The sequence below is a fragment of the Alligator mississippiensis genome, chromosome 1 (assembly GCF_030867095.1).
Source record: "Alligator mississippiensis isolate rAllMis1 chromosome 1, rAllMis1, whole genome shotgun sequence".
NCBI lineage: Eukaryota > Metazoa > Chordata > Crocodylia > Alligatoridae > Alligator > Alligator mississippiensis.
This window is the reverse complement of record NC_081824.1, coordinates 157,422,327-157,445,828: the sequence shown is the minus strand read 5'-3', so window position 1 is coordinate 157,445,828 and position 23,502 is coordinate 157,422,327. Positions and strand designations below refer to the sequence as shown.

Here is a 23,502-nt window from a genome sequence, read left to right as displayed (position 1 = left end):
TGCATGTGTGCGGTTGGGGGGGGGGGAGGGGGAGGGAAGTGAGGGTGCACTATAGCCATGTTATCAGTCCGATTTAACTAGGGTAATAAAAAACACCATCAAATGAATCCTGAAAGATCCTGTTCTCATTCAAACTTCTCTTGTCATTCAAAATAAGAAAAACAAGAGAAGCAAATAAGAATTTGCTTGATTGGCAGAGTATTTCAAGAGTGTTTTCAAATTTTTCCAAAATATGTTCTTTAAAAGAATAACAGAACTTCCTCCGGGGGAGTTTCTTTTAAATTAAAGAGAAAAAAATATAGTGAGAATCATTTGTTTATAGGAAAATAACCCAATGATCTGAAAAGAGAAAACCAGTTTTTAAAAGACTATTTTTAAACAGAATATTTGGAAATACAAGATAGAGTGATCTTGTGCAAAACTGGCTGCTAAATGCCAGCCTGGAGAACTTGAGACAGCATTAGCTTGAGCTGCCAGTTAAATACTGAAGAGAGATACTTAGTTACATGAGATTATTTCAGATGGGCAATAAAACCAAGTGTATCCCCCAGAAAGTAGCTGCAGTGTGTTCCTATATGTACCATACTCCTGCAGCAGAATCACAGTCCAGTAATTAATTAGCTTAATTATGAAAAAGATGCTCACTTTACAATACATTCCCTATTTCTTAAATATAAACTATTTCATTTGGTTACCCGGTTTTCTAGGTACAGCTTCCATTGATTTGGCCCCACAATGTAATCTGATTTCAGTGGGAATTTGGAGTGTTCAACACTTCTAAAAACAGGCCCACTTTTGCTGAGATTCCTAAACATGAACTAGTGACTAATTTTGAATATTTTAATCCTGCAAGCATTTATGCTTTCAAGTAGTTTTCCACTGAAGTTCATTTCACTACTTATGCGTGAAGTTAAGTCATCTGAATGCACATGTATGTAAATTTGGGGCTCATATTGTAATATTGTTAAACCATTGCAGCATTCCTACACTCAGGGAATGACCAGAAAGCAATAACTTTTTGTAGCAAAAGACAGACTCTATTGCAAGGCAGGGCAGATTTCTCAATACTATATTATGCAGCTAATGGGGCAAGGGAACATCTCTGAGAAAGGAGTTTGGGGTTATTTCTTTTATTTAAGTGGGTTTAGATTTTTTGTCTTCCCGTTATATCGCAGATGTTTCAGGGTATATCATGTCCTGTCTTTTGATGACTCAATATAACATGTGAATGGAAAACTTCTCCATGACTTTTAAGACTCAAGTGAATCTGTTTTCACACCCTGGATTGACAGCGACACATGATATTTCCAGAAATGGGAAAGGAGGCTTATAGGCTTTGGGGGAAACTGACATCTTTACTCATTAATAGAGTTTACAGCTTTCAGGTTATATTTAACATGGAAAAGTTCAGTAAGGAGAAGTGAATTAAAAGCTATTCAAAAGGCAACTGGATGGATTTGGTATGCACAATTATTTTCTGTAATACTGTTCCCATTAATGATATTTTATAAAAGTTGTTGCATAAATGAAGAAACTTACCTTTCTTGCAGAATAAGTTTGTTTTCTTTTTTCCAGAAATCTTTAAAGTCCGAACTGAATTCATGCCAAATACTGAAGAAAGAATGTGGGGACACCTCTTTCTCTCCCATTTTTGGTTTCATGCAGAAATAAGCCGCAGTTTCCAAAAAGCTGTCAAAGGAAAAGAAAAAAACCCAGCAAGTATTTTATTACCTACTGCTACAGTATTTTCTTTCCCCATCAAATATTGACTTCATACACAATTAATCTTGGTAACAAAACTGAAATATGTGGAGCCTCTAGTTGTAATGTTTTTATGGTACACATTTTGGTTGATCTCTGTTGTTCATCACATGCACTGTTTTTGACCAAAGCATTGTCCATTTTAAAGCCGAAATGGAAGTTGCTTCTAATCCCTTCAATATGAGAATTCCACGCCTACCCCACATTGCCTTTGTACTATATTAGAAATTATTAAAAAAAAAAAAATCACAGTCTATAGTAGTTCTGAGTAGAGTTTTACCAACTCTGTTACGTCTGTGTTTTGACAATACAGCAACCTATGTGCAGCAGTCCAGAAAATGCAGTCAGCTTCAGAAAGAAATGCAGGCCTGCAGCAGAACACTTTGACCTCCCTGGACATTCCATTGCTGACCTGAGGGCGGCCGTTCTCTGGCAGCAAACCTTTAAAAACCAATCTGAACAGCAAATTGCAGAACAAGAAATCATCCACAGACTGGATTCATTATGGTTTAAACAGGGACTATGGATTCCTATCCCATTACCTGGATTAGTTTTGTTGCTCCTTTGCTCCTATGGTTTTATTGCTTACATGTTTGCCTCTCCCATCACTGCCCCTTCCCCACTCCTCCCCACCCCCCTTCTTATGTATTCAGTGTCTTTCTAAGCACCCAACACTCAGTTTGGACACACCCAGAAAGCAGCAGATGAGGAGGGCACACCTACCTTTTGCAGGCCCAGTTTATAGGAACACAAGCAAGATGCAACAGTTTACACTTTCATATGGAAGTATTGTTTAAATGCCTAATACAACAAAATAGGATCTGACCCATTGAATATATGGAGTTGAAATGCCATAAGTAAATATTGCTCTCAAAATAACTCACTAAACAAGAGAGCTGAGCAAGAGAGCTGGGAGCAATAAGGTAGTGATCTCAAACGTATTTAGGAACCTCAACATTTAAACTTTCATTTTACTGGAAGACAATAATTTCAAATTTCAACTCGTTCATTATGAAATTGCCTTTTGGGGTTTTTATTTTTTTTTTTACAAAGTGGAAAATAAAATGGCTCACAATGTATTCATCGTTCATTATGAAATTGCCTTTTGGGGTTTTATTTTTTTTTTTACAAAGTGGAAAATAAAATGGCTCACAATGTATTCAAGAATGTTTGTTTCTGTTCAAATGACTACTGATCAACCACCCATACAATAACTACTGATGAATCGTATATTGCTTGTTACATCATATTGACGTTGGAGTGAAATCTTGGCCTTGATGAAGTCTACGGGAATTTTGTCACAGACTTTTTGGTGTGGGGGGGAGGGAGCAGGGAAGGAGAGAATTTCACCAGCTGAGTATCATCAAGATAATGCCATAACAGTAGTATTAGACGATAACCTAATTAGAGACATACACCAAACATTTAAAAGGACCCAATTGCTCTAACCCTACTGTACCAATAGCTTAAAACTAGATCATGAAACCTAAACCACAAGCTAAATAGAGGTGTGCCTAGAGCACCCTGATCAGGAAACACTAAAATCTTTGAAAGAATAAAGCCTTCCATGCAGGTCAGTGTACCCAATGTAACATCGTAGTCTGTCTTCTGGCTTTTAAAATGTTGTGACCATTTCTGAATGAATCCTGTTATTCCAGCTGAATCCGAGACAGCCCAATTACATTCCATCTACCTAATTTTAATTCCTCCACGAATTTTGTATTGGAGAAGACTCCTATGACCCTGATCATAACTTGTATAGAATGTCTTTTCATATAAAGACTTTGGTCTTTAGCAGTAGAGAGGCATGAGCATTATAGGGTAGCAGGGAACTTTGAAAGTGCCATTTAAAAAAAACACTGACTATTTTTAATGATGTTTCTCAAAGATCACCAATGATGAGTAACATACCATGAAATAAGGAGTTCAGAGGCCCCAGCATGGCAAGCACCTCTGCTGCTGGTTGCACAAATGTCAAGAAATGAAAAGAATAAGATATCGGGTAATCATTCTAAATTTGAGGTAACAAGTTATAAAACCCATACAGGAAACCATCTTAGCAAGCAGGGAGACAGGATATTCAAATTTCTATAGATATATACTCAAGGAGTTCAATAAATGGTACCAATATCTACTGAACACATGAAGGCTAACATTAAAAATTCTGAAGATTTTTCTGAGGAGCTCGCCAGGATTTGTCTCTCATTATTGCTAATCCTGCTGGAAACCACATCAGCATAGCTAAGTTAGCTATATACCCACATTTAGCTGTGTCTTCTTCAGTCAGTTACAGTGAAATACAAGTCCTCAATCAGTTTGTGCCAGCTAATTTAGGGGAAAATAAATTAATCTGCTTTTAAAATATGAAACTGTAGAAGCTTAGTAAACTTCCTGTTGTGCGGGCCGGGCCCCGATCCCGCTGCCAAGTGCGAGTCGGGAGGGGCGATCCGCGGCCCGTCTTTTGTGCACGCAGGCTGTGGCCAGCAGCCAGGGCATGCGGGGTCGGAGAAAACCGGTGGCAAGCTAGAATCAGTCACAAACGTGTTGTGGTTGATTGAAAAGATTATTTACTTACACCCAAAGATGGTAGTGGTGTAGGCTGGACAGCTTTCCAGGTGCAGCTCCACTTAAATCCTCGCTGGAGGACTATGACAAATTCCTTTCCATGGAGTTGTTTAGGCTCCGCAGGTTTGGCAATTCTTTCCCACAGAGTTGTTGAAGCTCCGTGGGCTCGGTTCGGTTCCCTGGTCCCACGGAGTTGTTAAGGCTCCGTGGGTTCAAAAATTGGGTTTACAGGAAAGGGATATGTCTGGGATTGCGCTCGGCGATGGGGAGAGGCTAGAGGCGGTTCGTTCTTTCTTCTTTTTCCCTCTGGAATAGTTAAAGCTCTGTGGGTTCGATTATTAAGCCTCTATTGCCTGCTTGAAACGTGTTGGGTCCGTGAGGATCCGCAGCGCTTAGATATCTTTACACTGGGTGAAGTCTCCTCCTCCTGGTGTTCGTGGAGTCCTCCAACTTGGGCGGAAACCACTCGAGCCTTTTGTACAGCTAGCAAGCCAATAGCTAGCCGCCAAGTGTGCCTACATTCAGAATCGGCCAATAATGTGGTGCGAATCTGAATACAAATGGTGAGAACTCCTTTGCACCATACATCTCTGAGATGCAAAAGAAATGCACCATGCAAAGAAGCTGCAAATTGGCGGGAAATCCCCCGTTGCACCAGAGTTCTCTCCCGCAGCAGAGAACTCTACCGTGCAAAGAAAGCTACAATTTAGGCGGGAACAATAATTTAGCGGTGCCGAAGCGCACACAAACAAAAACCACAACTTTGGGTTGTGACACCTGTCACCTTTCTAACCCCTGCTGGTACAAGAGCAGAAAACGTAGGCTATAACATATTTGGACCAAAACACAAGCACTACCAGGAATCCAGGTATCCATCCTGTATTCACAGGTGAAAAAAACTAAAGTACTTAACTTATTCAGTCAAAAGGATCTTCTCTTACATGGTGGTTAACCTCCCAGTGTACAATTATAAACCTTAGGAAAGACTGAATGCCATATAATAATTTGAGAAAAGATAACAGAATTAATTCATGGAAGACAAAGAACAAGCAACAAACCTAAAATGAGTTTTACAGACTGATAAACATTTGGGCAGCAGAAGCATTGGATATTCACAGAACATGGCAAATATTTGGAAATCTACTATTGCAGTTTATATATGGTAAAATAGGTGGATATCAAGGCTTATTTTGTGAAACATGGTTCTGCTATAAAATGGGATTTAGACAACATTGAAAAAGACTAGCAGAATTACTGTTAAGAATGGACACTACCATTCCAGATCACATTTCTAAGCCACATAGCACTTAACTTTTGCATTATATATGATCAGAAGACAAGCTCATGCATATGCTTTTCCTGGCCCTTTTCTGAGTTCAAAGCATAGGCAGTACCTGCAAGATGCTATGTTGTTCATATCTGTATGTTCACCATGCATAGTGTGTGTGTTGATGGGGAGGATCAGGAATCCAGATTTTCTGCATTCCTACAGTGGCTTTGGTAAGATGTGCCCTTGTGTGCCTCAATTTCTCTATGTGTAAAATGGGTATACTACCAAAAGCTGACTTAATTTTCATAAAGCAATGAGAGACCCTCAAATGAAGGGTTTAAGACCCCTGAACCCATATTGCATGTCTTAAAGAAAAAGGGTAAAGAGGTTGGGAAGGAGGGGGCTTAGAGCTATTTTCAGGGATTAATAGAGGTAAGGGAGGTCAGTGGCTTTGCTCCAGTCAGCGTGACTTTTCAAGCCTGATTAAAAATAAGACATTGATGTTCACACTGCTGTCTTATCCAGATAAGGCAAAGGCCAAATGTGTTAAAAGGATTTAAAATTGGTGTTCATATATGCTGCCTTGGCCCCAAAGAACATTTAAACATCTCTAAATCCCTTAAGACACTGAAGGAGGTGGTGGTGTCTGACAAAAATAAATGAGGAAATTAGATTAGAAAAGGTGGTTATAGTTCCTTCCCTTGTTCCATCTCTTCTAAAAACCTCTTTAGATTAATAACTGAATTCACCAGTTATTTTCTAATGAAAATGGGTGAATGAATTATTTGCTCTATGCTTATTTTAACACCTAGGAGATTATGCTCTCCAAATGGTTTCTCTGTCTAGGAAAAAAAGCACGTAAAATGGGAAAATCTGGCAGCATTATTAAGAAAACCTGACAATCACTTGTTATCTTGTTTATCACCAATGTTCCTACCTATAAGCTTAAAATCAATTAGAAGTATTTTCCAGGGAGGGGGAAGCAGGCCATGGTTTACTCTTTTCTTTTTTTTTTTTTGTAAGGCCTATTAGGAAACTGTAGATACTACATCAAATTGATGTCAGTCATGCATTGTGTGCATAACTCATTTATCTGGTCAGGTAACAAATATAAACAAAAATGTGTGGGAAAGTGGTGGGTGATGTAGAGATTCCTATTGCTGAAGAACTGAAATAGAGGAACAAATCAATAATTTAATTAGAATAAGTGATACCCAGTAGACAGAAACAGTCTCCCTTCAGAATGAACCGACCAGGCTCCAGTACCCAACAAATTAAAAGGTAACTGTAGGTCCAGACACATGGCTTGGATTTAATTTGTAGAGACACTATTCCTGGCTGACCTTTCTGAGAGCTGGTTAAAATGCGATCCATCAGATTTCCAAACAAAGCACCTACAGGCAAATAACTAGAACTGAGATCAGTTTAAGCATAGAAACACTTGCACTTTTGAGGTATCCTCTTCAATATTGTTGAACAAATGAAGGATTTCCAATGCTGACATATGTTTGGATGTTCTCAATAACTCCAGTTTTGCAGACTAAACGATCAGCAATTGTTAAATGTACAATATTATCAAGCCTCATTTAAACAAGTTTGAGGTTAAACTAGTATCTTCTGGGACTTTCTTCCTAGACCAGTAATATAGGATTTTGTATTTCAGAATAAACAGTCATCAGATGATCTATTTATTCAAGTCATAAAGTACATGGTAAGCAAGTGATGAATGGTCACAGGCAAAACTGATCAGAAAGCCCACAGTATATGCACATAAATGAGAAGAATACATGTACAAAAAAATTAGGGCTCTATTTAAATTGACATGAGTTTTATTTTAAGGGCTAAGTTAAATGGCAGGATATATGAATCGGTGCTGAATTTAAAAGGGGCTGTCAGAATAGGATTACAACAGATAGCCAGTAGTTAGGGTTGCTCCTTGGCAAGTTAGTCAAGCAAATTGTCATATTTAGCACACGCACTCTCTTTCTCTCTCTTTTTTTTGCCAAGAGCAAAATGCCTCTACAGATTTATTTTTTCTTCTCTGTAAACATCTAAATGTATTAATGAGAAAATGTAATAATGGAAATTTTATCTATAGCATTAAGGTTGGTTTTAGGATTTGCAGGGCCTCAAGCAGCTCATACAGGTGAAAATGAGCAATTTCCTCCTCTTCAGAGGTAAAGGGAAAATGGGGACTGACCTTAGTTTAAGAGGTAGCAAATTACAGAGGTGGGGAGGGATGGGACTCAAAAAGGCAAAGATGCCCAAGTCGTCTATTTCTTATGGTTTTAATTTCTTATGGTTTTAGGGTATTGACAATACTTTTATGCTCTGTTTTGACACCCTCCCACTTTGTGCTATCCTTGGCCAAAAAGAGGGAAAAAATTGATTGTAAAAATGCAAATGCATTTTAAAAACATGTTTTAAAAATTGGCTGAGAAAATTATAGTTTTTAGGCAGAAAAAGGCTTTGTTTTTAATAATGGCATATTAACTGCCAGGAGCCATTCATCTTCCCCTACTTTTGTCAACCTGCATTTTGTAAATGCAGATTTAGTAATATTGTTCCTCAGAAAACAAACTAAGGTCTCAAGAGCTTTTTCCTCCCCCCATTCCAAAATAGTTTTCCAGTATTTGAATAATTTTGTGTTCTAAACCATCTTCCTCATCTCCATCTCCAATAAACTTAGTAAAAAAATGTACAATTTTAGAAAAAACCCTGGAGAATTTCCTCTTCTGCTAGTAAAGACGCAACATAAAGCATAAAATCAACAGATATGTAGCAGCCATATTTTGTGGTCTATTACCTATTTTAAATACAATGATGGACAGCTAACACTTAATATTTAAAGACATCTATGGATCCCAATTGTCCAATACTATCAGTTCTGTTTAATGTATTTATTCCATCATGCCCCTCAAATATGTTGCTATTATTCTATGGGAATCCCCAAATGACCTAAAGATGACAGAATTGTTCTTTTCCCCTCAATCCTTGGTCCTTCAGTTATAGGTGGTTACTGGGCAAAGACGATACATGAAGTGCTTCAGCAACACATGGCTGACAGAACAATCCTTTTGGCAGAATCAGAAGATTGCTCTAAATTGTGACAGTAATTCTGAAGGACACCTGGTGCTGTAGAGCTTTTCCAACTGGTATCCCAACTATACCAGTTGGTGCCATAAAATATCACAAAAACAGGTTTGCCTCCAAAGGAAAGGAAAGGTGGCTTATGACCATTAATACCACGAATGAGATGTGGGGGAGGAGCATTCGGGGGGCACATGCCCCCCTTCTACCCTCCCCCCAACTTCTGCACTGACAGTGGGACACAGGGCTGCAGCCTGGCAACAGCAAGGGCAGTGGTGTAGAGTTGTGACCCCCCCCCCCAACACACACATACATACACTGTTTATGATTACCACTTTGTACAATTTTGGCCAGACCTAAGGATCAGGTTCACCGTGATTTTAGGAAATGTCTTGCAAAAAATCTTAGTTGTGGTTAAAATTAAGAGATCCATATTTTTACAAAGATTTCCTTTCAAGAAGACCATTTTAGGGTATTAGAGTGTTTGACCAATTGTTAGGCCCAAATTCTTCCTTCAAACATAGTCACACATTAATGTCAGCTAGGTATGCAAAGCCAGCTAAAGGTGGCACTTGACATTCAGAATATGGATCAAAATGCCTAGACTTTAGACTGTTCAAGTGGATTAAGCAACAAAAACCCGTAAAGGTTAAATTAATGCCTTACAACTATTGAGGGATTAAAAAAATAAATAAATTCTCATTAAAAATCCATAAAACACAGGTTTGAGGCTGTTTAATTGTCAGTGTATTAATGTCTTTTACTACTACTACCAGAGAAGCTACATTTATGAAGATTATTAATTAGTCATTAGAAAAAAAATGTTGAAAATGAAGCTAGACAATTAAAATTCAAGGGAACAAAGAAGGAAGGGAGATATATATTGTAGTTCACTCGTATGGTTAGTATTTTATTTTTTAAAATGACATTATGTTAATCTCCATATTTACATGCATACTCTTATTCATAAACTTCAAGGTAAAAATGAATGACATTTGCTACCAATTAAAAAAGCAAATATTCCTCAGAAATTCTATAGCACACTCAGCCTGACTGAACAACAACATCAGTCAGGTAACTGGAGCAGAAAAGCTAACATTCTTTGACTTGTCTTATTAAAACTTTCTTGTGCTTCCTCCAGTACCATTAAAATGATTGTTAACATACTCCAAATGGTCTTCTTACTCAAAATGTGGCTCAATTATCTTTGTAATTCACTGAACACACCAAGTATTTGGTTTTAATCCAGTACAACTTTACTTGCTTGGCATAGATAAAAAATTCTCTTTTCACAACGTGATCTACATGGCATTACACCCATAGAATTGCCATATGTATGGCATGCCAACTGTGTTGTTTTGTGGACACATGGCCAACTGCATGTGTAACTGTAATTGCAGTGCATACATGTACAAATCAAACACATACAAGTACGTGTGTACTTTGAAACTTTGAAAGTCAAGACCAGAAGCAAATCCAACAGAAAACTTAATTTATATATTTATTTATATATATATATTTTTTTTTTTTGGAAGAGACTAACATATGAGCTTCAAACATATTTAATAACCCCTCGGCCAGTTTACCTTACACAAACAGGAAGATGCCAGATACAAAACACTGAGATTAAATAAATTTCAGCATCGGTGATCTGACAATCTGCTGGTTTTATTGCAACAAGTAAGAACACTTTGTCTATGTTAAGTTCCAACGTTCCTCCAGATGTCACCTCATCTTCATCACCTAAAATACAGGAGGCTATCACTGAAACCCCATTAAGATGTATAAGGAGTTACATATGCATGTGAGGCCATGTGACTTTTTACAGAATTATTTAAATTTTATATGGATAATTTAATTTCCAGATATAAACTTCACTCATGGAAGGAGTTCCATTACTGGTATAATGCTTCTTTCAAGTTCATTGTAAGATCAAGACCAGAATTATTTAACAGGGCAAGATATATTTTATTTTAAATATTTAAATAAATAATAAACTTCTGTAAGTTTAAGTAGAAAATACCACACATTTCATAGTCCATATAGATATGACATTAAGACTTGTCTTAAAGACTGAATAGTGGATTAAATTGTGTGCATCTGCGTACATATTATTTAATATCTCAACTGTACACTGAATATACAAAACACCCCATAAAGGATGAATCCATGCTCCACAACTATTGAGTCAGGCCCTTAGGCTTTAATATACATTTTAAATGTAAAATTTTGAAACTTCATTTGCTGCTTAAACTGGTATGAGGCTCCAATGAATGGTATGAGACTCCAATCCAATTTCCACTGAAGAAAGAGAGGATCTGTGTCTGTATATATGTGAAAAAAAAAGAAAAACATAATGGCTCCTTTAAAGCATTGCCTGAACTTCTGGCTTTTTCTGTAGAAGAGGGAGATGATGATAGTATCTTTGCAGTTTATTACGAGATGTGCTCCAGATAAGATCATAAGTGTGCAGCCTAAAAATTGACCACTTCCCTTGCATCTAGTCTTTTCTTTCACATGTCCAGGATAATAGGATATTGATCAAACTATACCACTTAAAATGGCCTGACAATAAAAAGGAATATAATATGTGCAGGAAAATATCAATCCTTCCTACATTGCTTCCTCTTGTCCTGCTCCAAGTCCAAACTTGGGAGCACTGGGAAGCCAATCAAGTGACAACATTTGTAACAAGAATAAACTACAAAGAAATACAGAGACACCTAATTAAACTTACACAGAGTATGCACACCAGTAAGAAACAATGGAGCTAAATCACGCACACCAATGAGTTCAACTCTAACAGCTCTAGGTTTTGGTACGATTGTGGACTACTCAGTGAGGCCACCTGGTAAACATGTAATGGCTGTCAAAAAGCAAATATGCCAAAGCCAGAGATTAAATTGCTGTACTTTTTGATTTAGGGTGTTCTTGACTAGCTTTTTAATGCTTTGGAAATTTCCACTTCTAAGTTAAGTGGCACAATACTTATCCTCCTTTCCCCAAAAATATTGAACTTAGTTTCAGTAACACAAATATAATAAATGGCTCAATTATAGTTGTTTTGTAAACGAACTCTGGCTTCTCACTTGCCAGAAATCTAACAGAACTTCCTCACAAGTTGTAGAACTAACTGTTCCAGCAAGAAAGAATTTATGTTATTTATAACTAGTTCTCTAAAACATTTCCTAGATGCTCTAAAGTATTTTGGAAGTGTTAGTGCTTGAAATGACTCACTGACATTAGAAACTAAAATTTAGACTAAAAAGAGGTTTTGGGTTTTTTTAAACAAAACAATTGATTTCTTCTGTGTTCCACCATTTATCTAGATTAATTTTTTTGTGGCATTATAAAACAAGCATATAAATGGATAAGGACTTGCATACTTTAGGTAAAGAAGAAAATTTCATAAATGGACATCAACCGTCTCAGGGCAGCCACTATCCATCAGGGTTTAACTGGAAGGTTTCTTATGTGAGATTCCGTAAGTCTAGGGACAGAAATTACACAACCTGGTATAAGCAATCAGAAAACACTTTACATCTGTAATGCAACAGAAGTTCAGTGTACATAAACCACTTTCAGAATTGCCAAGACCAGTTTAAGATTAGCCTGGATTGATTTAGTATCAGACTTAACTGATTTAGGTTAAATCAGATTATTAAACTTCTGTCCCACATCCCCTCCAGATTCAAGTTAACTCACAGTCCCCCAGGATGTTTTGTACCTCCCCTGCAAACTGCCCCCTTGCAGGGTGGGTGGGCTAACCTTGGCCCAGGCTGTCTGCTCCAGCCCAGCAGGGAGGCATAGTCTAGCACCCTCTGGCTTCTGGCTTGGGCTGCTGTAGGCAAGCGGCTGCATTTCCAGGATCAAAAGTAAATGTCTGTCACTTGCTTATTGGTTCAATCTATGCATCTTAGACTAACCTTCAAAAATTGAATCAAGTCAGTCTCAGGCTTTTTGACTGTCTGTACTTAGCGCAAGTGTCCATTCCAGGGCATTTACTTGCCACAGTACTTTTCACTGTCAGAGATAGGATTACAAAACTAGAATGACCACTGAGTCAATTTGTATGGCAAATCCTGAAGCTCTTCTGCTAACATTTCCTTCCCCCACTGAGCACTTCCCTTGTTCTCCTGAAATGAATGTATACTTACAATCTATAAATTCCTACTGTGAATTACTCATGTAATAAGAGCTGCCCAGGGGGAAGGAGATGTACAGTTAAAGAAACAACATGGGATGAATGGAAGATCACACAGAGTAGGAGGAGCAGGGAGCACAGTGGAGAAAAGGACTGAAAAGGGAAAGAGTCCAGCCATAAATTCTAGCTTTTCAGTTACATTTTTATTTTTCTGCTAAACACAAATCTCTCTTCTCATTCCTGCTGGTAGAAGCTTTCAACACTTACTTAAAGCATCAGCTCAGTTTTCATTTTAGTATTAGATATCTTACAAAGGCAAACTGCAAAGCATTGTGCAACAGGGAGTGGTGTAGGAGGAACAGTCAAGATTTAAAGGCTTAGGTACTACATAATTAGGTATTGCTTTTCAGCAATACCATTGTACCATTCTGTCTGCTACTTCTCTAGGTGTCATCAACTTGTCAGCACCGAAGCAGGTGTAAACCATGGTTGTCTACCATGTCCGATGCTCATGGAAGCTGACGGAAGTCTTATGCATGCAAAGACTAGGGTGTTAGATGCATATTATTTCCCAAGGAGTTTTAAAGGCAAACATTCCATTCTGAAATTTAAAGTAATTTGTTGCTTCAGCAAAGAGAGCACCAGAACGTGGCAAAACACGTTATTAAAACATTCTGAAAATAGAAGGGGTGCCTTGGAGACTGCACTTTGGAAGCACTTTGAAATTGTAACAATCTTTGGAATGTAAATATACCTGTACCATATAATAAAACAAACCAAATTGAAAACTTCCTAAAATAGGAAGACGGTTATTTCAGATCCACCTACACTCATCCCAGATTCCCCTGCTGCTAATTTTGTCAGCATGCAGAAATCTGTCTGTTTTTTCATAATGCAAGTACATGTTATTACCATCACACAGCAAATTTAGGCTTCGTAAGGAGTAAACTACACTAAATTATCTTATCAAATGAAATCAATAGTAAAAAGGACAGAAAGTATCACCCTGGCCATGTTTATCTGGCCTTCACTGGGGATCAGCAGCAACATGCACTTGTTTTATGTAGCCCTCAGTTATCTGACTTCCTGCCTATGGTGTGGGGGCTGGACTCCATCTCACAAAGTCCCTTGCAGCCCTTAATGTCTATGAAATCTATAAAATTTGAGGAATCCATATAAAGGGCCCTGAGTTTAAAAGATTCATTGTATCTACATTTCACAGTTCAAGTCAAAACAATAAAATAGCTAAACTTTACTAAACAGAAGCAATCTATAAGGTCACTGAACACATGCTACTGCAAGAATTATATTTACAGGGATTATGTAAATGAAATGCAGTCATTTTCAATGCAATTAATTGGTTTTGGCAGATGTCAGATTCTCTGTGTAAATCTGTTATGGTTCACCTAGATCTGAGCCCAACAAGACCAGTTACTGTACCAGACTTCAAATGAGATGATTCATTGTTTGCCAAATAGATAGCACTAGTAAATGGAGGCCTTCCACACTATAAACATGCCCCTGGACTTAAAGGCTCTAAGCTGAACTTGTACAGTGATCCTAACATGACAGACAGCTATGATGGTAGAAACTCCTGCTAAAGCTTCTAGTGGCATGGATTTTGGAAAGCTGGACAATTGTCTTTTTTTTTTTTTTTTTTTAAAGAAAATTAAACTCCCAAACTTTGGAATTGTACATAAGAGGGGTATAAACTAAACATTGACAGACAGTGAAGCCACTGATACTCCATCCAGAAGAGAATTCAAGGTGCTGCTTTAGAGGCTGCCATTTTCAGTACCCTTGTCTTTGCCACTTCACACAAACTTGGGCAAGAGTCAAATACAAGAAGACAGTGGCCAACCATCAACCTAATCATGTACCAGTTACAATGTTAGGTGCTGTTCGTCTGTTCTGTTACTGTTAAGGATATAAAAGGGTTGAGAAGGGGGGCGGGGGATATTAATTGCATTGTTGTGATGAATGGCTCAAAAATTGTGCATTTAACCTCCATTTCTTTTTGAGGTAGGCAGTGTGATCAACTTTTGATCCTTATAATTACATTAAATTCAGTTTCATTGGCAAACAACAGAACCCATAAACATTTTCTTTCCAGTCTGAGGGGAACCCCCCCCATGATTACAAACTTTCTTGCAAACGTGGCAAAGAAAATGGCCACAAATTAAGAGGATACAAGTATGAGATATCTTAATTTTGAGTGAAAACAAGGCAATCAATGTCTAATATTAATAGAGAATCACTTCACCAATCTAGCCTACAATCACAAATATCTGGTTCGAGTTCAGTATTTCAGCCACATAAGTAGGGGGACACAGGACAGAAGGAGATACAAGTTATTCTAAAATTCCTTAAAATTATTTAACATGTATTAGGTTTAAGAAGCTTAAAATATACCTCATGGCCTTTTCCTTCCCATTGCCCTTTCTCCTCCTATCCCCCACTGCCCCTTCCCCTTAAAAAAAAAAAAAAGAAGTTTCTACTTTAACTTTTCAAGTATTTGACAGGATTTCAAGTATTTAGCAACAAAGGTATAATTGGAAAGTGCCAGATTCCTTTTTATTGCACTTTATCAATATTGTTAAGGGAGTGATGTAATTGTTTGGGGTTTGGTGAAGACATTCCATGTCACTTCAGTGTTAATACCAGGCTGGAGCCTTCCTTGTCTGCCTGCGTAAGCTAGATAAACACAGACCTGTGTGCTTTCTTCTCATCTCGGGATACTTACTCAGAGAGATCTTGGAACATATGCCTATTGTGAGCTAAACATTTCACATTTCATTTTATCCATGTGCCAGAAATCCATTCCTTGGATAAACACTTTACATACTGACACTTTTAAAGTCACTAAACACGATAAATAAAGAGAGAATACATCATTTCAAAACCGATTAAACATTTTCTCACTTGTGACAAATGAAGAGCTAGACACTGTATGGAGTCCCTGGAGCAGACATTCCATTTTCTTTGTCTTTAATTTGTGTGGAAGATTAACTTTCCATTTCAGCCCTTCAATTGCACAACTGAGCTTTTCAGAAATACACATTGCTACATTGTCTCAATGACATTATTCAGTTTAGAAACATCCTTTTTTTTAAATTGCTAAAGGGGCAGTTACCTAGAATTTCTATATTTTTGCAGAAGTGTGATTCTTCTTTTTTAACACTCTATGCTACAGAAAAGAAGGGTCTGTATTTCTTGCTATCACATGGTAGACCATACAATGTACATAGGCTGAAATTAACCACTTCAAAAAGAAAAATCCAAGCACATTAATCACATTAATTTTGCTCCATCTAATCCATCACTTTTTCTTGCACTCCTTGCTTGTCTGTTCATCCCGTGTTGCTGTTTTACCTATGATTAACAGAATGTAACTAATCCCTTATTTAGTTTGCCTAAGCTCTCCTCCTCCTCCTCAAAAAAAGCTTAATGTACAGGAATTATATTTTAAGATATTTAAATAAAATTATCCTAAATGTATTTAATTAAAAAAAGATTGGCTTTCACAATCATAGAAAATGCTTTTATCCTGCAGAATTAAAGAATTCACCGATGGAAATTTATAAAAAAAGAGAAAAATAGAAATCTCTTTTTCTTTGCCTAGTGAGTGGCAAGCACAAATCCAGTCTTAAATATAAAATCTATGAGATCTTGGGATCTCAGATATACCCTCGCTACAAAACATAAGGGTGACTAAGTCTAGATTATCCTTTTTAAGTACATGCATACAGGGGGTCTTAAGAACCACATTTCCTTCCCTAACAATCCTTGTGGAGGCTGCTATGTAGGATCTAGATTCTGCATAGCCAATGGAGAGATTGGGTTAGTGGGAAAGAAGACACAAAGCCAAAGAAAGGACCAGAAGGATGGTCATACTGCTGTTCTCTCCACAGCCAAAATGGACATTCAATGTAGCATTAGGGAGAGAGCTTTTAGAAGCTCTCTAAGGGAGTCATCTTGGAAAAGAAGCAGGGAGAGGAACCATCCTGAGACCACAGGAACCTGTCCAGTCTCTGGACGGATTCCAGACTCCCCAGCATCCTTGGGAATCGATCAGATCTGAACCCCCTTCTAAAGGGAGATGCAAATCACTTGACTGAACAGGCTGATAGGGATCCAGGAAAAAAAAAAAATCTTTCCAGAGCTACCTACTCTGGATTTTACTGTGAGAGGGGATGAATTGAGTCACAAAAGGTTATCAAGCTTGAAGTTTAACTTCTTGTGTGATTTCAGAAACAAATTGCCAAGGGTTAGGTAAGGTTAGGGTATGGAAATTCCCACTGCCTGAGCTCCACTGGGGCTCTGGCAGTGTCACTAACAGGCATGGCAGGAGAGAGGAGGGATCCACCCTGGAGGGAGCAGGGGTGCTCTTTGGCACCTACTGCTTTCAGCAACAATCAACTGATCATTGACTATCTGTTCCCTCCTATGACAGAAGAGAGGGCAGCCTGGCAGTGACAGGGATCCCGTGGGGGAGAAGGGATGCAAAGAGCAGCTCCCTGCTGTTCCCTGACTGGAGAGTTTATCTTTGAGGTGACTTTGTAGGTCTCCAGTTTGACAGATGAAACTCCTCTGTGGGTTCAAAGTACTACAAAGTACAGAGACACTTCAGTACTGTTACAAATGAATGCTTATTCATAGCCATAGACGCCTTCCTTGTTTTTAACAAGTGAAATAAAAGGGATAAGCTTTCTAGTGCTTCTTAAATGGGCTAATTCCAAGATCCCTTGCATCAACATAAACCTGGCATAATAAGTTAAAATTAAAAGATGTACTAGCCAAGTCTGCAAAAAGACATCTTTAACCTCTACGCCTGCCCCTAAAAAGAAGTTCCCAATTATACCTATTAACACCATGCAAAAAGAGTACTAACCATGCCATAATAAAAAGAGGAAAACATTCGTTGTCATCAGAGGATCTGGTGTACAAATGATGTTTTTTGTTCCTCTTCACCGCCCCCCCCCCCCCCCCGCCATATGTATATTTATTTTGGTCCCTGACTTGCCTTTGTTGTGCCTGATAAAAATAATCCTTTGTCCAGTTAACACTGACTTCAGAGAACGCCACCTCCCTCCCCCCAAAAAGGAAACAACGCAAGTTATGCAATATAGCAAATTGGGGAATTTTCCCAAGTTTGAAACCTGTCACAGCTGCTCACATCTGTAGTGAAATGCAAGGTACTTAAGGTGTTTTGTTTTTATCACAAAAATTGTCTGAAGATTAAGTAAATTTCTTACAGTGGAAGCCACATACACATTCTTTATACATATATATTTAAAAACCTCCATTCTTTATAAAGTAGCCATTTTACAAAATGCAGAAGTCAATATTTAATTAATAATGGATTGGAGGAGTGTATTGTGTTTCTATCAAATCACTCAAGATTTTGAGCAAAGCAACAGCTCACTCACAACCCACTGGTTGTTTCTTTTTCTTTGTTTTTCAAACGGAGCATGTCTGTTTTTTCAGGAGGCATACACAACTTTTCTAGTTATTCTAACGGTTTTTGCAAGCACACTGTATGCATAAATTGCTTTGATTTTCTATAGTATTGTTCAAAATAAAGCCAAGATCAAGTACATATCACTTAATTTTATTGAATACATTTCTTTTGTTAGCCAGAAAATGTTAATGTTAGCTTGCAATACAGTTTACAAAACACATTTTACAAACGACAAGTTTTATAATGTTAGGTCATCTCACCTTTTATGTGCTTCTGCCAGTGACTTCTCTTCATCATTTTGGTCAATTTTAGCTGTAGAAAAGAAAGAAAAAGTGTTGGCTACAAGAGAAATATTTCACAAGTTCCTTAGGCCATAATGTTAATCAGTATATATATTCAATATGTTATTGATTTTTTCATTTACATACGACTATAGTCCCATGTATATCAGTGCTAAATTAAATGTGAATTAGAACATGCCCACATTTTATAAAGAATTCACTCAAAATTAATTTATAGACTTTTGCACAATTAACACAAATAACCAAAACATGCTCATAGAAAAGGTGTATGGAAATAAGCCTTGGAATGCCCCTTGAAAGGCACAAATGTGAGGCTCTAATGGTCCACAAAAATATTTCAGTAACTGAGGAATGACCTCCACATCATGCCTCACCTACCAAATATTTTTTGTTTGGAAACTATAAGCAAAAGTCCCTACAAATATCTAACTGCTACAATAAGCCAATATGAAATATATCCCTAAGCAAACAGTAATGAACCAAATTACTGCATGTATAACATCCACTATTAATGCATAGATACTATGTGGTCTCATTCTCACAGTTATACTATCCCAGTCAAAGAGTTCTCTCACTTTATGCTAACTGAGAATTCAAAACATTGAGCCGTATTTGCTAATCTTGTTAAAAGTGTGTTATTTCGATAGAAATACAACAACGACAATAGAATTATGATCAACAGAAAATTTAGACTTTCATTACCACTTTATCTTATTTATACAGGAGCTTCAACACAGATGATCTTCAAAACCATAACACACCGTGGCTTACATTTTACCTCTCTGATGAACTGCTATATGCACTTGGGAACACAGATTAAATACATCCGTTTGTACAGGGCTAACAAAAAATTACCGTGGCAAACTAAAGTGCCATCTTGAATCCTGTAAATTAATTTTGTTTACATCCATTCAAAGCATGAGTGTTGTGATCTTCAGATATATTTTCAAGATCTATTTCAAGGGTGTAAGAGGGTCCTAAGAGGCTGTGCACTGTCCTCAGATGCAGATGAATTCCAGTCATACTAAATCTCCACAAATTGGAAAAAGAGTGAAAAAAAATCTACAAAATATTCTCACTTTTCATTCAGTTTACCACTCCTCTACTGCCCTCAAGGGTATTAAAGAATGTGTTTTTAATAGTGCACTACATTATATGCACAATGCCTTTGAAAACTAACTTGTGCATCTAAACAGATGCTAAACTTATTGGGAAACTATCCACCACTATGCAACAGTGTCCAACAATAATCAGCTATACTGAACATAAAATGAGACCTAACCTAGTTTTATCCATCAGTAAGAAAGAATCATTAGCATTATTTGTTACTGTTGTCATCCACAGAACTCAAGCGCTATACAATGTTAGGAAAAAAGTGTCAAAGAAGAAGATGGGTTCACCTAAGTCCACATCATCTGCTAAAGCCAGGACTTTAACCTATGGTGCGGCATCTTTTCCAGTGGCTCTCCACATAAATATTATGCATCTGATCCTTGCTTCTATTTGTATTATTTTCTACTGTGAGTTAATGTCAGTGGGGCTATTTCTCACTGCTTACATTGTATCTAACAAACATTATATCTGGTAATTATTATTTGAAGTATCAAGCCATATTGCCCTGTTAAAATATATATATATATATTTAAAAGCAGCCACAAAAGAAATTGAGTGAAAGTTGGGTAAAATATTCTTAAGGAAACTCAAGAGCATGGGAAGCCTGTATGATTTCAGGTTTCATTACCAACTTGAAAGTCAGCCAGATTTTTCAAGAGGTTTTTGAGGGTTCACAGTTGCTTCTAGAGTGAACCTGGGCCCAGTGTTGAGCGAGTCTGGCTTGACTTACAGTTTATAAAAGCTTTACATGGCTTTGATGTGAAAGCTGGCAACTTTGACTGAGCTTCATTAACTTATTGTTATTATTAATATTATTTCAATCCTGGAACTCAAAATAACACTAGTTATGAAATCATGTAAAACAAGACAAGGGTAGTAATTGATGGAAGTCACTCATCGTGGTGTCCTGTGACCAGTGGGGTCCCCCAGGGCTCTGTCCTTGGACCCATACTGTTCAACATCTTCATTAATGATGTGGACACTGGAGTCAGAAGCGGACTGGCCAAGTTCGCCGATGACACCAAACTTTGGGGCAAAGCATCCACACCAGAAGACAGGCGGATGATCCAGGCTGACCTGGACAGGCTCAGCAAGTGGGCGGATGAGAATCTGATGGTGTTCAACGCCGATAAATGCAAGGTTCTCCACCTTGGGAAAAAAAACCCGCAGCATCCTTATAGGCTCGGCAGTGCTATGTTGGTTAGCACTATGGAAGAAAGAGACTTGGGGGTCATCATTGACCACAAGATGAACATGAGCCTGCAATGCGATGCTGCGGCTAGTAAAGCGACCAAAACGCTGTCTTGCATCCATAGATGCTTCTCAAGCAAATCCCGGGACTTCATTCTCCCCTTGTACTCGGCCTTAGTGAGGCCGCAGCTGGAGTACTGCGTCCAGTTTTGGGCTCCACAATTCAAAAAGGATGTGGAGAAGCTTGAGAGAGTCCAGAGAAGAGCCATGTGCATGATCAGAGGTCAGGGAAGCAGACCCTACGATGACAGGCTGAGAGCCCTGGGGCTCTTTAGCCTGGAAAAGCGCAGGCTCAGGGGTGATCTGATGGCCACCTACAAGTTTATCAGGGGTGACCACCAGTATCTAGGGGAACGTTTGTTCACCAGAGCGCCCCAAGGGATGACGAGGAAGAATGGTCACAAACTACTACAAGATCGTTTCAGGCTGGACATAAGGAAGAATTTCTTTACTGTCCGAGCCCCCAAGGTCTGGAACAGCCTGCCACCGGAGGTTGTTCAAGCGCCTTCATTGAACACCTTCAAGATGAAACTGGATGCTTATCTTGCTGGGATCCTATGACCCCAGCTGACGTCCTGCCCTTTGGGCGGGGGGCTGGACTCGATGATCTTCCGAGGTCCCTTCCAGCCCTAATGTCTATGAAATCTATGAAAGACTGAAGAAAATGGTTACAAAAACTCCTTGTGAAGCACGTTTCCAATAGCCAACTCTAGGTATTTTCGTTAAGTATTACTATGCATAACCACTTAAAAGATAAACAATGTTGTTTCTGAGACTTTTAATTTGGACTCCCATAAGCTCCAACAAAGCACAACATTAAAACAGGTTAATGTTGTAGAGGCTTTGGACAGTGGTTATTAAATGTTTGCACTTTGTCTGAAAAAAAAATCATAACATCATTCTGTTACTATTTCCAAGATTATTAGTCTGGCAAAATCATTCAGGCTGGCAGCAAAGGGTTTTTGACCCTTCCTTCTAACTCACAGTGGTTTATAACTCAATTATTTACCATACTAAATAGTGCAACCATTCCACAATTTACTTTTTGAATGTGCTTCAGCATATAATCCCATATAAATGTTCTCTATGGCTTAAAACATCTCCATGCTGGAGTATTTTCTTTCCATGTTAAAAAAAAGATAGTTTTTCATTTCTGATTTGAAAAGAAAAATAGTTATTTATAACAGATGCACAGAAGATACATTTTTAAATTATTATATTATACATTTTTGCTTTTTATGACTTCATTTAGAAAAGAAACCATTATGTAAAGATAATTATTCTGAGGATGTTTTAATGACACACATTCAAAAAAACTACACTTTTAGGAGGAAAAAAAGAATATATATTTCCATGACAGACATTAGAATTATACAGCTAGATTACCTGCTTTTGCCAGACCATCAATTGGTGTAGAGAGTACCACAGGAAAGGGCTGGCATAACAGAACTCTGCACTATAGCACTACTTTGAAATGATCCTATTTAATGAAAAGGGGCTGATGGTGTAGAATCTGGCAGTGAGAAAAGTAGCAAAGGAAATATTAGTTGGCCATTTGCAACCATGTTATGGCCTTTTACATTTCTTATGGGCTACAAAAGGGACATAATGTAAATGAGGATCTGGCCAACAGTCTATCATCTCTCTTAACTTTGTACAGACATAGGTTAGGTACAGACATTCAGAAAGCCATAGGCAGAATCTTTCTAAGTTGTGCGGCTTTCTGTAGGCAGCATAGTTTGGATTGGTAACAAACAAAACACATTTGCCATTTTGGTGGCAAATATTAGACTAGGTTCACCATTTTTAAACCAGTTTATGGTCACTTACACAAATTACATTTTTCATGCAATAGAGCTCCTGAAAGTGCTCTACAGACCTGATACAACACATAGGGAGGGGGAAGGGAAGGGAAGGGAACGTTGGTGTTCTCAAGAGGCCTAGGTGTGGGGTGGGGTGGGGTAAGGGAGCCTCCCCTTGCCTCATACCTGGCCTGCCTCCCCCCACGCCCCAGCCGGGCTAGCTGGGGGGGGGGCGGGGGAGGGGAGAGGAACAGGCTTTAGCCAGGTGAAGCCCAGCTGGCAGCTGCTTGCTGCTCCATCACTCCCTCCCCCCAACCCCTGCTGACAGCTCAGGAGCTGGTGGGGGTATGTGTGCAGGAATACCTCTACCTGCTATCCATGGCTAGTGCATGCAGGCTCAAATGCCTCCAACCCAACAGGCAAATATCTGCTAGGGAGGGAGGAGGCTGGAGGCTCTCATGATGCTATGTGTAAAGTGCTATGAGTTAGAGCAGGCTCTTAAACATTTTTGGCACCCTGTGTGTGCCAAACCTCTGTCCTGTTACAGATATAGACCACTTTCTGATCACTTATACTGGTAAAAGTGTAATGTCAGTACATGGTCTTGTTTTAAAATTGTTAAAAAACAAAAAACAAAAAAATTATGCAGTAACATGAAGAAAGATAACACACCAATGAAAGAAAGATAATGCTAAGATCCAGACTCTTTTATATGCACTTTATTTTACCTATTATACATATGC

The 23,502-nt window shown here is 38.2% G+C and overlaps 1 protein-coding gene across 1 annotated transcript in view; it reads right to left on the bottom strand.

Moving 5' to 3' along the window:
- The window catches only part of FMN2 (formin 2), a 271,921-nt gene that overhangs the window by 27,590 nt on the left and 220,829 nt on the right, over positions 1–23,502 (bottom strand). The window contains exons 17-18 of the mRNA XM_019500542.2: positions 18,552–18,603; positions 1,540–1,689 (exon numbers count right to left, since the gene is read on the bottom strand). Coding sequence (XP_019356087.2) covers positions 1,540–1,689; positions 18,552–18,603 — 202 coding nt within the window. The remainder of the gene's footprint in view (positions 1–1,539; positions 1,690–18,551; positions 18,604–23,502) is intronic.